This window comes from Macaca fascicularis, chromosome 16 (assembly GCF_037993035.2).
Source record: "Macaca fascicularis isolate 582-1 chromosome 16, T2T-MFA8v1.1".
NCBI lineage: Eukaryota > Metazoa > Chordata > Mammalia > Primates > Cercopithecidae > Macaca > Macaca fascicularis.
Window position 1 is genome coordinate 59,538,076 of NC_088390.1, and position 18,198 is coordinate 59,556,273.

At 57.3% G+C, this 18,198-nt stretch overlaps 1 protein-coding gene across 26 annotated transcripts in view; it reads right to left on the reverse strand.

Annotated features, from left to right (window-relative positions):
* Positions 1 to 18,198, reverse strand: part of SRCIN1 (SRC kinase signaling inhibitor 1) — a 76,946-nt gene that overhangs the window by 30,331 nt on the left and 28,417 nt on the right. For 6 of the 26 annotated variants that reach the window (XM_005583967.5, XM_074019431.1, XM_045374895.3 and 3 more), the window contains exons 4-10: positions 14,900 to 14,998; positions 8,176 to 8,199; positions 3,846 to 4,041; positions 3,065 to 3,263; positions 2,540 to 2,633; positions 1,174 to 2,042; positions 49 to 141 (exon numbers count right to left, since the gene is read on the reverse strand). In XM_005583967.5, coding sequence (XP_005584024.1) covers positions 49 to 141; positions 1,174 to 2,042; positions 2,540 to 2,633; positions 3,065 to 3,263; positions 3,846 to 4,041; positions 8,176 to 8,199; positions 14,900 to 14,998 — 1,574 coding nt within the window. Of the gene's footprint in view, positions 1 to 48; positions 193 to 1,173; positions 2,043 to 2,539; positions 2,634 to 3,064; positions 3,264 to 3,845; positions 4,042 to 8,175; positions 8,200 to 12,697; positions 13,067 to 14,899; positions 14,999 to 18,198 lie in introns of those variants that run through there. The other 20 variants (XM_074019437.1, XM_074019439.1, XM_074019434.1 and 17 more) reach the window with 9 other exon arrangements.

Below are 18,198 nucleotides of genomic sequence, written 5' to 3' on the forward strand. Positions count from 1 at the left end.
CTGCTCCACCCCCAGGCCCTGGCAGTGGTGTTGGGAGAGGGGCCTCACCTGGGGGTCTCAGGCTCAGAGCCTCGAAGTAAGGCGCTCTGCACCAGGCCTGTGAGGCTGGCAATCTGCTTCTCCATAGCCTCCATGCGCTCCCTGGGGAGGAAGGGGGTCTGGGCAACCTCGCCTCTGAGCATAGGGTCTCTCCTGCCCAGCCCCCCATTCCTAAATTGGTAACCAGAAGAAACACCGTCCCATCCCTGGCTACCAAAACACAGACAACCCAAAGGGCCCCAAGCCTAAGGATCAGGTCCAAAGCCTCCCATCTCACCTTTCACTCCCTCCCTAAAGGCTGCACGCTGATCTCTCCATGCCTGGCAATGCTTTCCCCTGCCTGCTCTGCCTTTCTCCTGACCCCCTCCCAAAAACATTCCACAGACCCCAGGAGCCCCGAGGAACCCCTCCTTCCACACCACCCAAGGGAAGTGGAGGTATGTTGAGTGTCTCCCCACTAGACCAGGACAGGAACTGGGTTTGCCCAGCTTGGCACTGACAGTAGCGTGTGCAGTGCCTGGCACACAGGCCACGTAAGAGCTGTGTGAAGGCCAATGGCTTCTCACTGCTCAGCAGCGCTGCCTGAGGGCACAGGTTACCTACTGCCCTGGTTACCTCCTCCAGCCCTGCACCCTTAGGAGGGGACTGAGCGATGGGCAGGGGCTCCTCAGCCTGGAGGCTAGGTACCCGAATGTGCTCCTTTCCCCGTGGCCATTTCTCAATAGCACCCTCCTCCCCAGTGGACTTCAGCTGTCCCGGTGCTGGACAGCTCTCACTGCTGCAAACTCTTAAGCTGGAAAGCCACTAAAAGTGGTTCAGCCCCTCAATTTTACAGTTGGGGAAACTGAAGCTTAGAAAATGGATGCAAACACAAGTCTCCAGAGTCCTCGTCTGGGGACCCCTCAACTACCCCCTTGAGTCTTGCGGATGGGAGGAAAATGACAAGCTGGTCTTTCCAATGCCCTCCCTGCCACATCCAAGATGCTTTCTGGCCACCCTTCAAGACTACTCAAGGTCTCCAAAGGACTCCGGGATCTCAGTCCAGGACACACACCTGCCACGGACTCTGCCGTGCACCCTCTCCGCAGCGCACCCCCCACCCCCAGTCCCTGAAGCCTGATTAACGTCCCTCACCTGGTCTCCGTGTCCTTGGCTGGCACTGGCGGCCCGAACCCCACCAGCGAGCGCTCCCCAGGCCCAGGGAAGAGCTCCGAAGGGGGAGCTCCGGCTGTCGAGGCGCTCCCCGCGCTGCGGGTCTTCCCTCCAGGACTCTCGGCGAAGACGGACGAGGAGCCCGAGTCCTTGCGGAAGGACTGGCGCACTGGCGAGCCGCGGCTGGGCGGCCCCGAGTAGGGGCTGTGCGGCGGCGGGGGGCCTCCGGGGGGCCCTGCCACGTCGGCCAGCTTCTGCGGTGACGAGGGCGGCAGGCGGAAGCCGTAGCCGTCGCCGTACAGCGGGCCGCCGCCGCCGCCCGCAGCCTTGTACAGGGAGTCCTCCAGATCGGACTGCAGAGCGGCGGCCGAGTAGGTGCTTAGCGAGCGCACCGAGCCGCGCTTGTAGAGGCCGCCAGCTCCCGGGTAGGCGAACGGGTCGCCGGCGGCCGCGGCCAGGCTCAGACGGCCCTCGTGCAGTAACCCGTAGGGGTCTGCATAGAGACCCTCGCCCTTCACCAGCACCATGCCGCCCGCCTTGCCCGCCAGGTCCTCGTCCGGCTTCACGTCGCGCCGCTCCAGGATGGCGCTGGGGCTGGGGCTGACGCCCTGGGCGGGCGGGGCGCCTCCCAGCCTTTCGGCCGCGTGGTGCACCGGGCTGCCGGCATACGAGGGCGGCCGCCCCCCGGCGTACGAGAGACGCGAGCGCGACGGCGAGCCGGACTGCAGCCCGGATGGCAGCCCCGACGGCAGCCCGGGCGGCGGCGAGCCGGACGCCAGGTGCGGCGCTGGCGACAGATTGTTGAGGCGCCGCGTGGGCGACGACTCCCGCGACGCGTACACCATCTCTCTCTGCGCAGAAGACAGCCCGGAACCCCACGGGGCTGGTCACCAAAGACACCCCTGCCCCTTGCTTGAGCAGCCAGCATCTCCTCCCTGACGCTTAGGAAGTCCCTTCAGGTCTCAGCCCTCCCTCCATCCTGCTGCGTCTAGGGCCCCTTTCCCATCAGGGTTTCCAGCATGGCGGAAAAGGTGGCTGATGAAGAGGCACCAAGGGGTAACCTTCAGCTCAGCTACCGTGAGGGGTGGGAAGTAGAAGGGGAAGCGGTGGCTCCAGCTCCTGAGAGAGGCCTTAGAATATCTGGAGGCAAATTAGCAAAATCCCAAGTGGACAGGCCCGGAATGGAGAGGAAAGTAGCAGGTGGGAGAGGGGCTCTTCCCTAACCCTTCAGCCCCTATGCTCCCTTCTCCAAAACTGGCCCTGGTTCCCGATGACAACTTCCCAGACCCTGCTCCCCTGGACCCCATGTGCCCAGCCTCCCCAATGCCCTGGGCATGCCCAGCCATACCCGGAGGTCCCCGTTGGTGAGGTGTGAGCCAGGGAAGGCAGCGTAGAGGGGCTCCTTCCTATAGATCTTGATTATACTGCGGTCCTGGATGTCCCTGGGAGAGGCGGGGGGACGGGGGTCACCACCCATCTCCCAGCCGTGCACAATGAGAAGGGGTGGCTTCTCCAGGCCAAGAGAAGAGGGGTGGCCAGAGGCACCGGGAGCCCCAACTCTTTCCTAAATCCTTCGCTCAGGCTGCCTGCCACAAGCACACACGCCCAGCAGCCTCCACCCCGGCCTCGTCCTGGTCTCAGGCGCCATTTTCAGGTTAGCTCAAAGCAAAGGGAACCAGCGGGGGTGGATGATTTAGAGAGGGGGTGGGGCTGAGATGGCCCAGGAAGGGGGCGGGGCGGTAGGGCTCTGGGAGGGGAGGGGAAAGGCTGAGATCCGGTCAGGAAGGAGCTGGGGAAGGGCCGGCGGGGTCCAGCACCCGGCAGAGGAGGAGTGTGGGAAAGCCCTCCCGCATCCCCCTGGGGCTACGCCCACCGGACGTCCTCCAGCTCGTAGAAGACGTTGCGAGCCTCGTCTTTGATGAGGATGGCGGTATTGGGCGACTTAAGCATGCCCATGGTGAGCTTCTGCGGGAACATATGCGCGATGAGTGCGTGCAGCGTGTCCAGGCTGCTGACCTCGTGCGTGATGTGCACGCGCCGAGTCTCCTCCCCGAACTGCAGGAACAGCACCCCTGCGAAGGAGACACCGCTCTCGCTGTCACTGCCGCCGTCTCCACGCCGCCCTCCAGGAGAACGCGGGGAGCTTTCGGGAGCTGCGCCAGCCCCGCAGCGGCAGGGTCTGAGGCCAGACGCCGCCCCCGAGTGCAGGTGCACCCAGGCACCTCTCATGCTGCCGGCGGGGGCGCCAGGCCGGGTCTCCAGCCTCTCAAGGCACTCACTGGACTCCAGGCAGTTGGAGGAATTTGGACAAGAAAATGGAAGTAGGGGTAGGAGCAGGTGGGACGGAAACTGAGAGGAAGTGAGCTGATGGAGAGAGAGGTTGGAGAGAGTTAGAGAAGGGAGATGGGAGAGAAGGGAGCGATGAAAGAAACGGACAGAAAAGGAAGCAGGAGGGAGAGAGGAGGCTTGGAGGAAAAGGGGTTGGGTGGGGATGCTGAGGGCAAGAGAGAAATGGAGAGAGCTGGGGTTACTGAGGGAGAGAGAGCAGAGCTTGAGGCGAGCTGGCATGCTGCAGGGGAGGAGGGGGCTCCAGAGAGTGAAGAGCAGAGGGAGGAGCCTGTGCCGGGAAGGAGGGTGGACCGAGCGGGCAGTACCTGGGGAGCGCAGCTTGGTCTGGCTGGCCGAGCGGGAGAGAGGCAGGCTCTGTCGGAAGCGGTTCATCCTGCTGAAACCCAGGGGCAGCTCGGCCTCCGACATGGTCTCCAGCGACTCGGCCGAGGCGTAGGACAGCTTTGCTGCCTGGTCTGCCAGCCCGGGCTGGGCTCCCTGAGTGTGGCGTGAGCTGCGGGTCTGCAGGGGCCGGGCAGGGCGAGAGGAATCAAGGATGAGCACCCCCTGTCACTGCCCATATCCAGGCCTGGGAAGGTCCTGCCAGCCAGTGACACCCAAACAGATTACAGACTCCTGGCATGGCCACAAGAGAGTTCCCCAGTCTCTCCCGGCCTTGGCCTCCCTGGGACACCTGGCAGGTAAGGAGTGGGCAAAGGACCCAGGCACCCTGGGAAGACAGACAAGAGGCCATGTGAGTGGGAGCCATGGGCACGGCTGCTATTTCAGGCTTCCGAAGAACAACAACAACACAAATTTGTTACCGAGGTGAGCAGCAGAATAGTTGAGCAAATTGGGGCATTAGTTCCAGACATTAATTAAGTGGCGGGTTTGTGAGCAGATAATTTATTCTTCATGGAGTTCAGAGGGTGGGGGTGGGGTGGGAAGCAGGGCCCAGGGAGAAAGCAAAGAGAGCTGGGACCCCAGGATCCCAGCTTTGAGGGGATGCAGACCCTGACAGAGCTGGACAGAGGGAATGTCCTTGATTTAGGGTGACTGAGAAAACTATCCCAAACTTCTCAAAGCCAGCTGGACCTGGATTTGAGACGACCTGCCCAGTGCCCACAATGCACATGTTAAGTCTGATGTGACACACATGCACACATGACACATGTGCCAGGCCTCAGCCCCTCCTTGCAAGGCACATGCTGCCACACAGCCAGCCAACCTCCCCCAGGACCCTCTGAGAGACAGCAGCCACTTCTCTGAAGCTGTAGCTGAGGCTGATATCTGGCTGGGGGTAGGGAAGGATGTCACAGGATAGCTTGATGGCTCTCTCCGTGGGGGAGGAGGAGTCAGGATTATTTCAACCACACTTTAAGAGCCTACTTTTGGCTGAAACCTGGGGATGTCACTCAGGACCACAGCCCCTGACATTCTGCCCTAGTCCCTGGGCAAGAAATCTGGTGGTTGTACAGAAACTGGTACAAGGAGTGAGATAATGAATCTGATCTACATCTTTCCATGTTATGTGCATTATATACACATATGTATTACATATACATATACTGTCAAGAAATAATGTTGCCCAATTACATTTTTTTGTAAAACAAATTGTCTATTTTTAACAACAAATCACTCAGAACCATTAACACTGGTTATCTCAGGGTTGACAGTTTCCTTTTTTGACTTTATAGATTTCTCTACAAAACTGTGTGAATAGATTCCTTTTATAATTAAAAAAAGACAACAATAAAATATCTCTAAAAAGGAATGATTTATTCTCCTCTTCAGCTCCCTCTCTTCCCAATTCCTGATTTACCCCTAATTAATCTCCATCTTCATATTAACTCAATTTAATATTCCAATTGGATTAGCACTCTTAAAGGGAGAGCATCTTCTTCTGATGGGCAGTATGCCCAGCTGTCCCCAAGGTGGCCTTGAGGGTTTGGGGACCATAATAGATCAGATGTGAGGATCAGGAAGCTTCCCCTCTCAAGCACAATGCCTTGACCACTGGGCGGGCGCGGGTCTTGGCAGGAGGAAGGCAGCACAGAAACGGGCCGGGGGCAGCAGGGAGGGGCCACTTGTGCTTGTGACCGAGAGGCTATGGCTCAGCTCTAGGCTGACCACCAGTGCCAGCCCACACCCCTCTGTCTCACCTTCATCCCAGCTGAAGGGTGGGGAGCTCTGCAGCAGTGTGGGGAACCAGGTCTGGTCTGGTGGTCATGGGGTTGCCTGGCAACTAAAAGGTCAGTGGTTGCCAGGCTGGTGCGGATGAGGGGCTACAGAATTCAGGCAGCATGAGGCAGCCAGCAATGATGAAGAGTAGGGGGTGGCCATGGTGCCGGGGGGACACCAGTGAGGTGCCAGTAAGGAGGTGGAACAGGGGTCCAAATGAAGGGAGGCAGGGCAGGGATCCTGGGGGTTGCTGCCTGCCAAGAAGGCAGAAACCCTGCGAGAAGAGATGCTCCACCACTTCCTAGCCCCATGGGCACCTTTCCATTCTCACAGCCTGTACAGAAAACCCTCTCGAGAGGAGGGAAAACCTGCTGCCACTTCTCTCCATCCTTGGGCTGAGACAATAGGGCAGAGGAAAGTGAAACATCCAGAAGGACTTCCCCACCATAAGGAAGATGGCAGAAGAACAAAACAGTGAGTCAAGCAGAGCTCTCCAAAGATAGGACAGGGGTTGCCATGGGAGGTAGAGAGCGCCTATCACCAGGGTGTTTCAGGGAGTGCTCGTGGATCTGAGATTCCCAGAGGTTGTCCATAGACTAGGAAAGAGTCACTTGGGAGCTTTTTAAAATACCCTTTCCAGGACCCCATATTCACTGAACCAGAATCTCTGGGGATTGAAGCCTGAGGTTCGAGATTTTTGACAAGTTCCTAAGGCGATTCTGATTTCTAGGTTTGAGAATCAAGGCAGAGTCCATGATTCAGTAGCTAATGAGGTGAGCTACCATGTAGGGCTCACCAGGAGCCAGGCACTGCCAGGAACATGCATCCCCTCTTTTTTTCTCTTTCTTTTCTTTCCTTTCTTTCTTTTCTTTCTTTCTTTTTTTTTTTTTTTTTTTTTTTTTTTTTTTTTTTTTTTTGAGACGGAGTCTCGCTCTGTAGCCCAGGCTGGAGTGCAGTGGCCGGATCTCAGCTCACTGCAAGCTCCGCCTCCTGGGTTCACGCCATTCTCCGGCCTCAGCCTCCCCAGTAGCTGGGACTACAGGCGCTGCCACCTCGCCCGGCTATTTTTTGTATTTCTTAGTAGAGACGGGGTTTCACCGTGTTAGCCAGGATGGTCTCGATCTCCTGACCTCGTGATCCGCCCATCTCGGCCTCCCAAAGTGCTGGGATTACAGGCTTGAGCCACCGCACCCGGCCTCTTTCTTTCTTTTCTTTCTTTTTTTTTTTTTTTTTTTTCCTGAGATACAGCCTTGCTCTGTCACCCAGGCTGGAGTGCAGTGGTGCGAACATAGCTCACTGCAGCCTCAATCTCCCATATTCAAGTGATCCTCCCACCTCAGCCTCTCTCCTCAGCCAACAACTTCTCACTACATTGCCCAGGCTGGTGTCGAACTCCTGGGCTCAAGCGTTCCACATGCCTCGGCCTCCAAAAGTGCTGGGATTACAGGCATGACCCAGCACATCCGGCCTCTTTTTCCTGTCTTTACAACAATTTTATGATGCAGACATTGTCATTCCACTCTACAGAGGAGAAACCATGGCTGACAGGATATGTAACTTGCCCCAGGTCACCAAGCTAGTTAGCAGCACACTGGATGGAATTCACCACTAAGCAGCCTGGCTCTGGGGTCCATGCACTTAACCACTACCCTCAACTGCCTCCTCCAAAGAGGCTATGCTTGACACTGTGACTTTGACTCCATGATTCTCTGATTCAAGGACTTCTTGCAGTGCTAGGAAGAATGCATGCAAGTAAGACACCTGGGGAGTCTGGATGGGATGCCTCCCACCCCCTGTCATGATGCCTGTGACTTGGGAGGCCAGAGACTCCAGGAGGCAAGCAGGTGCCTGAGGCTGCTCCCCCAGGGGTCAGCAGGATACCCTGGGAAGGGCAGACAGCTGTCTCAGCTTGGAAAGGCCAGAGCTCAGGAGGAGGCAGGAAGGTACCTATCCCTGAGCTTAGCCCTCCACTTAGACAAAAGGCTTGAGGGTGTAGGACTAAGAGTCTCCTGCCTAGCACTGACCAGCCCCCATGGTGGAGAGAAAGAAAAGGAAGAGGGACCCATCACAGTTACAGGGCCTCCCTGGGAGGTGAGATATGAATTCAAAGAAGAGGGCCCACAACAAGGGTCTAGGTCCCTAACTCAGAGCCAGCAGTCTCTCCAGGCTAGGGAAAATGTATGCCATTCCAAAACGCCCCTCAGGGGCTAGGGATGCCTGGGGACTGAGAATTTCTAGCCCAGACCCCCAGCAAGGGTGGCCCAAACTCCCACTCCATCCCCAAGCCCCTGACAGGCGAACCCAGACTCTTCCCAAAGCAGCAGCCACAGCCTGCAGCCTCAAGGCCCACCGCCCATACCAGAAGGTGCCCGTGCAGACGCGCACCCCAGTGCAAAGCCTGTGCAAGGGAGAGGCAGGGGCAGGGGAGGGAGAGCACATGCAGTTGTCATGGGAGCAGAGGCATCACACACTGACCTTGAAACTCCAGTAGTTTGGCTGCTGATGGAAATAAGAGAAGAGATGGTTATGAGGGGGCTCAGGAGGGGAAAAGAGGGGCAGGGGCAGGTTAGAGACCCTTGGAACTCAGCACTCAGCCCTAGGACAAGGGCCCGCCACCCTCCCAGGAGCAGGAAGGAAGTCATGCTTGATACATCCATTCTCTACTGAGACCTGGAACACCATGGTATACCCAGGATGGCCCCAAGCAGGCGCTACAGCGACTCCTCCCAGAGTTACCGGTGGGAAAAGGCACACAGGATGGTGATAGAGCAAACCCATGAGGCAGTCACAAGAGAGGCAGTGACAAAGCTGAGCTGTGGGGTCAGAGAAATGGCAGGCCAGGGAACAGTGCTTGGAAGAGGTGGCATTTGAGATGGGTCTGGAAAAACCAGCAGCTGGAGGCTGGGAGGAGAGGCCTGCTGGGCAGGGGGGTATGGCGTGGGCAAGTGCCCAGGGGCAAACAAGTGGAGACGGAGTTGAGGGAAGTCGCTAGTCCACATTGGCTGGGGTGCAGCTGGGAAAGTAGCAGATTAGGCTGCAAAGGGTGGGGAGTGGGAGGCTGAGGCCAGATGATGAGTGGCCATAACTGCTGAGAGAAAGTATTTAGACTTCTGGGTGGACAAGCAGAAAGTGTCTGAATGGAGCAGAGTGGAATCAGAACTAGACCCTGGGGCAGGAGTGGATCGGGTGGATCAGGGTGAATGGAGCAGGGGTCGGAGGAGGGGGGCTAGGGGCCAAGGCCAAGAGAGAGAGGCCTATACAGCATAATGGATCTAGTTTACAGAGCAGAGCAGCCAGATGCCAGGAACCTCACTCACTGGGCAATCAATGGCTGGGGAGCTGGGGGCAGTGAAGGGAGTTGGGGAGACTGGGGACGGTGGCTGGCTGGGATTGAGGAGTGCTCCTCGCATCCCTCTTAGCATCCCTAGAATGGGAAGCTGGAGAGTCCCCCTCATTTGCAGTAACCGAGGGTTGCCCTACCTTCCCTAGAGACCAGAAGGCCCTTCCAGATGGCTTAGTACAAGGAAGGAGCAGCCCTGGGGCTGGGTTGGTTCTTGGCAAAGCCGAGGCACCCTGCTGACCGGTGCCAGCCTCAGCAGGGAGATGGAGGCAGCAGATGGCCTGGCCCGGGGGTGCCTGGCACGAGCAGACAACATCCCCAGGCCTTAGAGCCACTGGCAGAGGAGAGGGACATCCAGGGCGCCCCTGGGGGAAGAAACATCATGCCAGGGTGTCCTGGGCCACCTGAATGCTTTCCTGGCAGGGAGGAGTTGGAAGGGGCTGAGTCGAGGGACACTCTGGCTGGAGGCTTTACCTAAGGCAGACTTTTGGGGTAGGGGTGACACTGGGCTGGGGCTGGGACCAAGAGGGTTATTTGCCAGGACCCCCTCCTAAGCCATCATCCCCATCCTTCCCCCAACATTCGCTCTGGAAAACAAACAAACAACAACAAACAAACAAACAGTCACATACCAGGCAGCAGAAGGGGACAACAAAGTCTGTAGTCTGTGTCCCAGCCAATGCCTGGAATCATCTCTGGACTGAGGCCACCCCCAGTGGTGCTAGGGGATGCCCACAGGTACTGAGGGTAGGGGAGACCAGGGGCCAAGTAACAGGCTCCAGCAGCAGCTGACTGTGGCCTGGGGAAGGGGAGGGGTAGCAAAGGGAGTGGACACGTGGGGGCAGGCAGAGGGCACCGGAAGGTTTTGAGGACAGTCACATCTGTAGACCCAGCGGTGATGGCCTGCTCTGCAGAGAAGGCCTCGAGTCCCTCACCCACCACTACTATGACACCAGGCACGGGTGGCACACACATGGGCCACCCATAGCTCCCCGAAACATGCAGGCTCACTCATAGCTGAGCCCAGACTCTCAGACACATCTTCTGATAAGGACATCTCCACAGACACCCAGAGCGACACACACACACACCCCCCTACTGAGAGAGGGGCTCCCCAGTCAGAAACAGCCCTGGAAACAAACAGAAACTCAGAGACAGAGACATTCACACATAGACCGCCCCCACTCATACACAAACGTGTTCCCCTCCCTCCAGGCCCCTGCCTCGCTTACACACTCTCACAAGCACCACAGCCAGTCACAGAGGACAAGAGGTGCTGATAGCATTCACACTCACCCTCAAAACACTGCAGCCACAGAAACAGAGACACGGTGCCCACCCACAGTGAGACACGAACCCCGGCTATCGAAACACACACAAAGCAATGCACACACCACGCACACACACACACACACACACACAGCCTCAGAGCCACCCATGTACAAAGAGAAAGCCCCTGATCAGGGTGCCACTGTCCCATGCCTATCATGTTCCAGATATCATGAGTCAGGGAGGTGACCTCTGATGCAAAAGAGATAGATGTCCTGTCTCCCACCCTGCCACCAGTGTCAACACATCAGACTCAGGGTACCTTGTTCGGATGACTGGGGCCCACCTCGTTGTCCTGGGAGAGAGATAAGGACAGGGCCTAGCCACAGCCACACTGGCTATGGCCTCCACGTGGGCCTGCCCCAGGGTCCCAAGGCTGTGCACATCCATGGGGCAGTCACCTGGAAGGGACATATCACTAGCAGCAGCCAAGGGAGAGGACTGAGTGGCATCAGTGCCATAGGAAAGACCAGTCAAGCCCCTCAAAGGATATAGATGGAAGAGGGGCTGCGATTGTGCTGGTCACTTGGATGCATGAGAGATGTTGAGATCAAAATATGGAGCTTCAGGCTCTGATCTGTAGAGTACGTGAGTGAATCCTGCCCCTCCATCATCTGTCCTCCCTCTGGAAAGTGGGAAGAATGATCCTCTTTCATGTTGGCCCCACCAGGAACGAACCAGGGGTGGCCGCACCCCACAGTCTCCTGGCAACTCAGTGTCTCTGGTGAGATAAACTGAGGTGGGGGAGGCCTCCGGGGATATCGCCCATCCCCTTCTCTATCTCTTTCCAGGATTTTAACCCATGACTTTTAACCCATGACAGACTAGGGTGACTGAGAGCAAACGGCTCCTGCCCTGTTCTCTAAGGTGGGACATTCCTAGTCACTCTCCTTCCAACTTCCAGCACCCTTTACCTCCTCACCCCTTTCCAGGGTATCTGTTCCTCCTGCTGTGCCCAGTAGTACCTGGTGGATAGCAGGCGCTCAACAAGTATGTAACGATGAATGAATGTCAATAAAATAGGACCGAGCCATGAGTGGAGGGTGGGATCTCTGAATGCTCAGGTCTGGCACCACTCCCTCCATCTCCTGGCACCCAGCACTGCTCAGCCTTCTGGGCCTTTTCCCTGGGAATTTCCCAACACCAGAAACCCCCCAGTTAGGAGGGCAGAGGGCAAGGAGGGTCAGGAGAGGTCTGGCTGTCCACTCCAAGCCAAATCTTCCAATGCCAAAGCTGCCCCCCTCTGCCATAGTCAGGGAGGGGGTCTCACCTTCCCAAAAGACAGTGAAAGGGGGAAATAAATAAAGGAGTGAGTAGGAGAGACCCCAGCAGGGGCAACCACTTGTGGGGAGGAATCTTAAAAGGAGCTGGGGCAAAATGAGAGGTGTTCTAAGAGGGTAAGATGGAAGCATAGGACCCTAGGGACCAGGCTTTGAGAAACGGGGGAGGGGAGCGTTTCTCAAGGCCCCAGGAAGTCAGGCCAGGGAGTCCTCAAACTCCTGGTGAGAAGAGGAAACAGCTTCTTCCCTCTGGAAGCTAAGGAGTTAACTCCCTTCCTCTCTCCTCCATCCTAGCCACTGGTAGCCGGGTTCCTACTTCCCCTGCTGCCGGTCTTTCCCTCCTCAGCCCTCATGCCCTGGGAGTGGAGGGGCTAGGGCCCCTGGGGAGGCTTGGCCCAGCCAGCTGAGGTCTCTTTCCTCCCCTGGGCAGGCATCCCCAGCAGGCTCAGTGAGCGCATGACCCCTTCTTGACCTCAAGCCCCGACCACGCATCTTCCAAGGAGGGAGAGCAACCCACGGGTCCGCACCGGCTCCTTAATCCCCTGGCTCTGCTGCACCGGTGCACACACCCACCTCTCAACTCCCATGAACACGAGTCCGTGTAAACACTCGTCCCCCCGGCTGGGGCTAAGCCACTCGCCCCCCCTCGGGCGCCTGCCCCCACCGCGATGTATATGCACGACCCTCTCCTCCAGATGTGCGGATGACACCCTCATCTCCTTCCCAATGCAGTGTGTGTGTGGGTGGGTGCGGGGGGTGCTGTGGGACTCTGGGGGCGAGGGCGCACCCCGGGAAGGTCATGACTTTCCGAGGTTGGGGGAGGGGGCGCCAGCCTGATTTTGGAGTGGGGGCCGGCCCACGCCGAAGGCACCTAATGCAGTGGGGGAGGGGAGGAGGCGTTTCTCAGGGATCGGGAACCTGCAATGGCCTGGGCGTCCCCCACCCCTGGATGGCTCTCGGTGCCGCGGAGCGGGCCCCCATCTTCGTGTCCCCGCCCCTCGCCCAACCCGAGGCGGCGATCCCGGCCCCCACAGCTGCTCCCCCTTACCTGCGGCCACAGGTGTACGCGCGGGGTCCCCAGCCCCAGGTCCTGCGTCCGGCGGGGGAGGGAAGGCCCCTACTCCCACCCGCCCGGGCTCTTCTCTCCCCTGGCCGCCTCCGCAGCCGCGGCCGCCGCCGCCGGTGCCCTTTGCTGCAATGCGAGAGCCGCCGCGGCCGCCGCCGTGCCGGCCCGGGCCCCGGTCGCCCCGGTAACCACGACTCCACCTGGCGCTGCGCGGCGCGCCGCCGTGCACATCCCCTCTCGCGGCCCCCTCCCCCGGCGCGGCCCCGCCGGCGCAGCCCCGCAGAGGAGCGGCGGAGGCTGGTGGCTGCGTCGCCGCGGTCACCCGATACGCCGGCCCGGCGCCCGGGACTCGGGTTGCAGCAGGAGGGAGGGAGGTTAGACAGCCTGGTGGAAGCCGGGGGAGGGGCTGTGGCTTGGAGTCCAACCTCTGGTCCCCTCCCAGGATCCTCTTCACTGCCCCCATCCCTAAAGGTCCCGCCTGGTGGAGGGTCAGGGAGAGGACAGTGTTCTGCCTCCTGCTCAACCTTCAGAGCTCACAGCTTCTCCCCAGCGGGGTCTTCGCTGTGCACCTTTGGCCTTTAACTCTCCCGTGACTTAATCCCTAGCCAAGTCTGGGAGACCTAGTATGCCTAAGTTTCCTAGATGGCCTCTGATTCTGCCCTGCTGTGTGGTTGTGGCCTTTCCAAAGTCTTTGGTCCTGCACTTGACAAAAGGGAACCTCAGACTCAGCCTTAGGGGCAGGGAGTGTGATAAGCACCAAGTGATGACAAGATCCTATGCACAGACACTTTCCTGGTTAATTACAGAGCCCCAGGAGAAGGTCTGCTCAAGCGCTCCCCTTTCCCCCATCAGAGCAGATCCCAGATGTGGACAGGCCAAAATCCCCAGCCCCCTAGCCCCCTGACTTGGGACAACTGAGCTCACCCAGTCCAGCCTCACTCCTGTCCATCATCCAACCCCTATCACAGCCCCAAGACGCTCCATCTGGGGAGGACCTCTGGGCAGCCAAGGCACCCCAACCCTGCCTGTGCATATCACATCCTCCTCTGTCCTATCACCATCCCTGTCCTAGCCCCACTTTGGTCTCCACCATGCACTTGGCCATTCAGGACAAGTCTGTCCCACTTGCCATCCAGCCTTGGGGGCAGACACATTCCTATTCCCCAAAGTTCAGCCAAGATGGGGCTTGGGAACTGGGAAAGAAATTGGGCTGAATGCCCTGTGAGTGATGCCAAGCATGCCAATCTGTTACTAGACTTGAGTTACACTCGGCTAAAACATCCTCCCTCTGAAGGCCTGTCATTTCCTTGGTGGTCACAATTTTCTTTCTCTTCATTCTCCTTGAAAAAGCCAAGCGTTTTTGTCCTCTGGGGGAAGCAGGGTGTGTAAGGACCTAAGCACTCTGCTTCCACTGGATTCCCTGCCACTATCCCTCCTCTGCCTCCTACAGCTGAACATCCTCAAGTCAAGTCCTCCCCTGGGCTGTCCCCTCCCCATTGCAACTCTGATGCTTATTTTGGGCCTCAGATGCCTATTTTTCTCCCATAGCAATGTCCAGGCCTAGCCGGGAGCCCAGGCCCCTAGTATCCTGCCTACATGTGCCCCTGTCTAAGCTAAGATCTATCTTCCCATAACGGACATCAAAGCTTGATGAGGAAGAGGGGAATAAGTTCAGAACAGATGACTTGATACCCAAGTCTTCTTAAAAATTAGAGACTAAGCCATGAACTTAGCAAGAAGGGTGAGAGAGAGACTTCATGCAGAACTTCCTGATGGTGGGACATCTGGGGAAGGCTGGATCTGCTCAGAAACGAAGGGGAGGGTGTGGAGAGGGGAATAAGATGGTCCTCAGTGGGAGGAGGGCATAAAACCCACAGGGCAAGGTCAGGGGATTTCTGTTTAAAGGAGAAAGGGATACAAAAACTTTTTTAAAAATCCTGAGTATGTTCCCTCAAAAAATTCCTTCTCCAAAGTCAACCAGGCTTGGGGAGGTAGTGACAGGGAATTAGACATCGGGCAGATGTGAGTATGGGGCATAGAAGTCTCCTGAAAGTAGGGGCTCCTACACCAAAGACAAAAGGTTGCTAAATAAAAATCCTGAACGCCCCCCCTCCAAAAAAAAGTCCTCCCCAAAGCCAAACTCCACCATGGGCTTGGGGGGTGGGGTGGAGGTGGGTGACTCACCTGGGCCGGCTGGCCAGCCCCGGAGGGGGCGGAGTCGCCATGGAGGTGGGAGCAGAGGGAGCTGAGGAGGCACACGGGGTCCACGGTCCAGCCGCCAACCTGTGTGTGCGAAGCGGGGGACACCCCATTAGGGGAAGCGGGCAGGAGCCGCTGGGGTACTGTGACTGGGAGGGAAGGGCATTCCTGGGGTAAGCCTTGGCACAGAGCTCATACTGCAGAGGGGTCTAGCGACACTGGCAAGTCCTTTCCTTAGGTTGGGTATCTCTCTAACTAGAGCCCTGCTCTGTTTCTGGATGTCTGCCTTTTCTGTTAGACCCGGGGCTTCCCTGAGCCCAGGGCAGGGCCTTCCCTATCAGACATTCCTGAAATCCTCATCTCCACTTTATTTTTTTTGAGACAGGTTCTCACTCTGTCTCCCAGGCTGGAGTGCAGTGGCACGATCCCGGCTCACTGCAGGCTTAACCTCCTGGGCTCAAGTGATCCTCCCACCTCAGCCTCCTGAGTAGCAAGGACTACAGGGACGAACCACCATGCCCAGCTAATTAAAAAAAAAAATTATTTTTAAGAGACAGCCGTGTTGCTTAGGCTGGTCTCAAACTCCTGGGCTTAAGAAATCAACCTGCTTCAGCCTCCCAAAGTGCTAGAATTACAGGCATGAGCCACTGTGCCTGGCCTCGTGTCCAATTCTTGGATGCCCCTCTGCACACTGGCAAGGAAGCTGCTCCTTACCATCTCCCCTTCCCCAGCTCTCGTCCCCTCCTCACTGAAGGTGTCACACCTACCTCACAGAAATAGGAACCGCTGGGCAGGAGAAGCCTTCCCCCAGTTGTTTCTATCCCACAGCATATCTTTCTTTTCTGTATCTTAGTGGAAGTGACTCCACCTGCTTCATTCCCCAAGACCACCCCACACCTAAGACCATCCTTCCAGATTCCTCTAGGACCTGTTTCCCATGGCCTTCTTTCCCCTTGGCATCCTCAGATTCATTCCTCCCTCATTCTCTCATTCATTCCACAAACACTGCCTGAGCTGGCACCATGCTTAGGCACCGAGCATTCCATTGCAAGTGAATGGGCCATAGATCCTACCCACTTACACTCTAAGTGGGGAAACGAATGAGTGAAAGAAGAAAGGAATGAATTTGAGGGTGGCTGGGCTTTGATTCATTTCCTAAGTATTTACTGAGTTCCACACTCTGTGCTGGTGAACATGCTAGAACATAGGAGGCCCTTAGACATACCTTCTCTCCCAGGCCTGCTGCCCCTGGAAGTTCCACCCAGCTGTTTTCATCCTTTTCCTGGCCCAATCTCCCCAAAGTAAGTCTGTAGCTGGGGCTCCTGATCCTTTACCAACCCCAGTCTTCCTAACCCCTGAAATTGACCATTACTTTACCACACCACAAGACACAAGCTCTCAATACCCTCTGCGCCCACAGATCCCTGTCAGTCGCAATGTCTGTTTCTCTCTCCCCATCCTTTTGGATGTCTGAAGGGCTGGTCACCCTCCTGCTGGCCCCTTGTCCAGGCGCCTTTTTTCCCCTGGGACTTCCTCATGGATGTAGAACATTCCTGGTCCCCTTTCCCCAAACATCATGGGCTTTCTCTCTTCTTAGACTCCATTCCTCCCTGATGGCCACTCAGCCTCCCAGGTCCACTTCGTATCTGCTGTGACCGTGCTCAACTCTCTCCTCCTGAAGCTGCGGCCTCTCTGGAGTCCTGAGTGGTGCATTTGGTGCCTTAAGAGCATCCCCAAGAATGCCCTACCCATTACTCAAACCCGTCTCCATATATTCCTCTCCCCCACCCCCAAACATTTCCCTCCAACCCTCCTATTTCTCTCCAAGGCACCAACATCTCCCTGTCGCCCAGGTGTTTCTGTCATTGCCTTCTAGGCCCAGGCAGCTTAGCCTTAGACCTACACTTGGTCTTCTTCCAACCCCCATCTGTCCATCCTTTCCCCTTCATCATCCCTGATACACTCTTCCTCTTCTCCTTCCCCTCCTCCAGCCCCGCTTCTCCCCTCCTATTCACCATCCAAAAGCAACCACAGCCATCCTAGCCACCACCATCTGCCCCACTTTTTCAGCCCCCACACATCCCACTACTTCCCACCTGAGCCTTCTTGCCAGCCAGTTGGACCTCTGGGCCAGTTCCCAAATCAACTCAGGCCTATGCCCATGCCACACCCCCCACCACTCCTAAAACAACATTCTTTTCCTCTAGGCCTATGCAAATGCTTTTCATCTTTCTAAGCCCAGTTTAGATACCTCCTCCTGCAGGAAGCTTTCCCTGATCAGGCCTGCCTATGATCTTCCCTCCTCTAAACCGCCTCCCAACTGACTGTTCCCCTCCCCAGCTAGATGACAAATGCCCCTGCCCTTCTCCTCAAGCCAGTGCACACAGCAGGAACCCAATGAGAGGGGCTCCCTGAGGGTGAGGGCCACATCTGCATCTTCAACTCTCTCTAATCCTGATCTGCATCCTGCTCCCAGAAGGACTTTGGAGCTGGGAAAAGGCAAAAGCCAGACAGAACTGGAAGTGGCACTAGGGGGCAGATAAGGTACCAGAAATGTGCCAATGTGTCTTGTTCCCTGCAGTGAGGATGGGAGTGGAGACACTCCTCCCTATCCTCAATTACATCCAGTAGAACCCGGAAAAGGGAGACAGGGACTGACGCAACCCCAGGTTTGACTGAAAGGCTGCTGATGGGATGTGCATCCCTCCCCTCAGTCCCTTTACCCAGGGGGACAATGGCTGAGTCTCAGAAGCCAATATGCATCAACCATGCAGGCGCCTCACCAATGCAGAACTGTACACAGGCTGCTAGACCCAGAAAGCATGTTCTTACAGACAAGAAGCTCATACTTGGGTGGAGAGATGCACTCAGGACCCCGAGGTTCTGGGGGAGGTTTAAAAAGGAACCATCCCACCCGCTATAGAAGGAGACAGGTCCTGGTCCAGAGAGAGGTGCTGTGTCTCCTCTCTAAGCCCTACTGATGGCAGGAGAGATACCCAGGCACAGAGAGAGGAGGCCTCCAGCTCCAAGTCACCCAGCAAGCCATGGGGTGGAACAGGGAGGAAAGAGGTCAAAGGCTCCAGTTCTGGGCTCCATTCCTGCAGGCTGCAGGGACTGGGGACACATCGGACGCAGCTCACTGAGGCTCTCAAGGCCCGATCCTCTCTTAGAGTCCATATCACAGAGCTGCCGACGACCCTGGCCAGCATTTCATCTGCACCACAGGATGGACTCTCTCGGGCACAGAACAAGTCCCCAAGGCTATCCTCCTCTCCTTTCCTCCC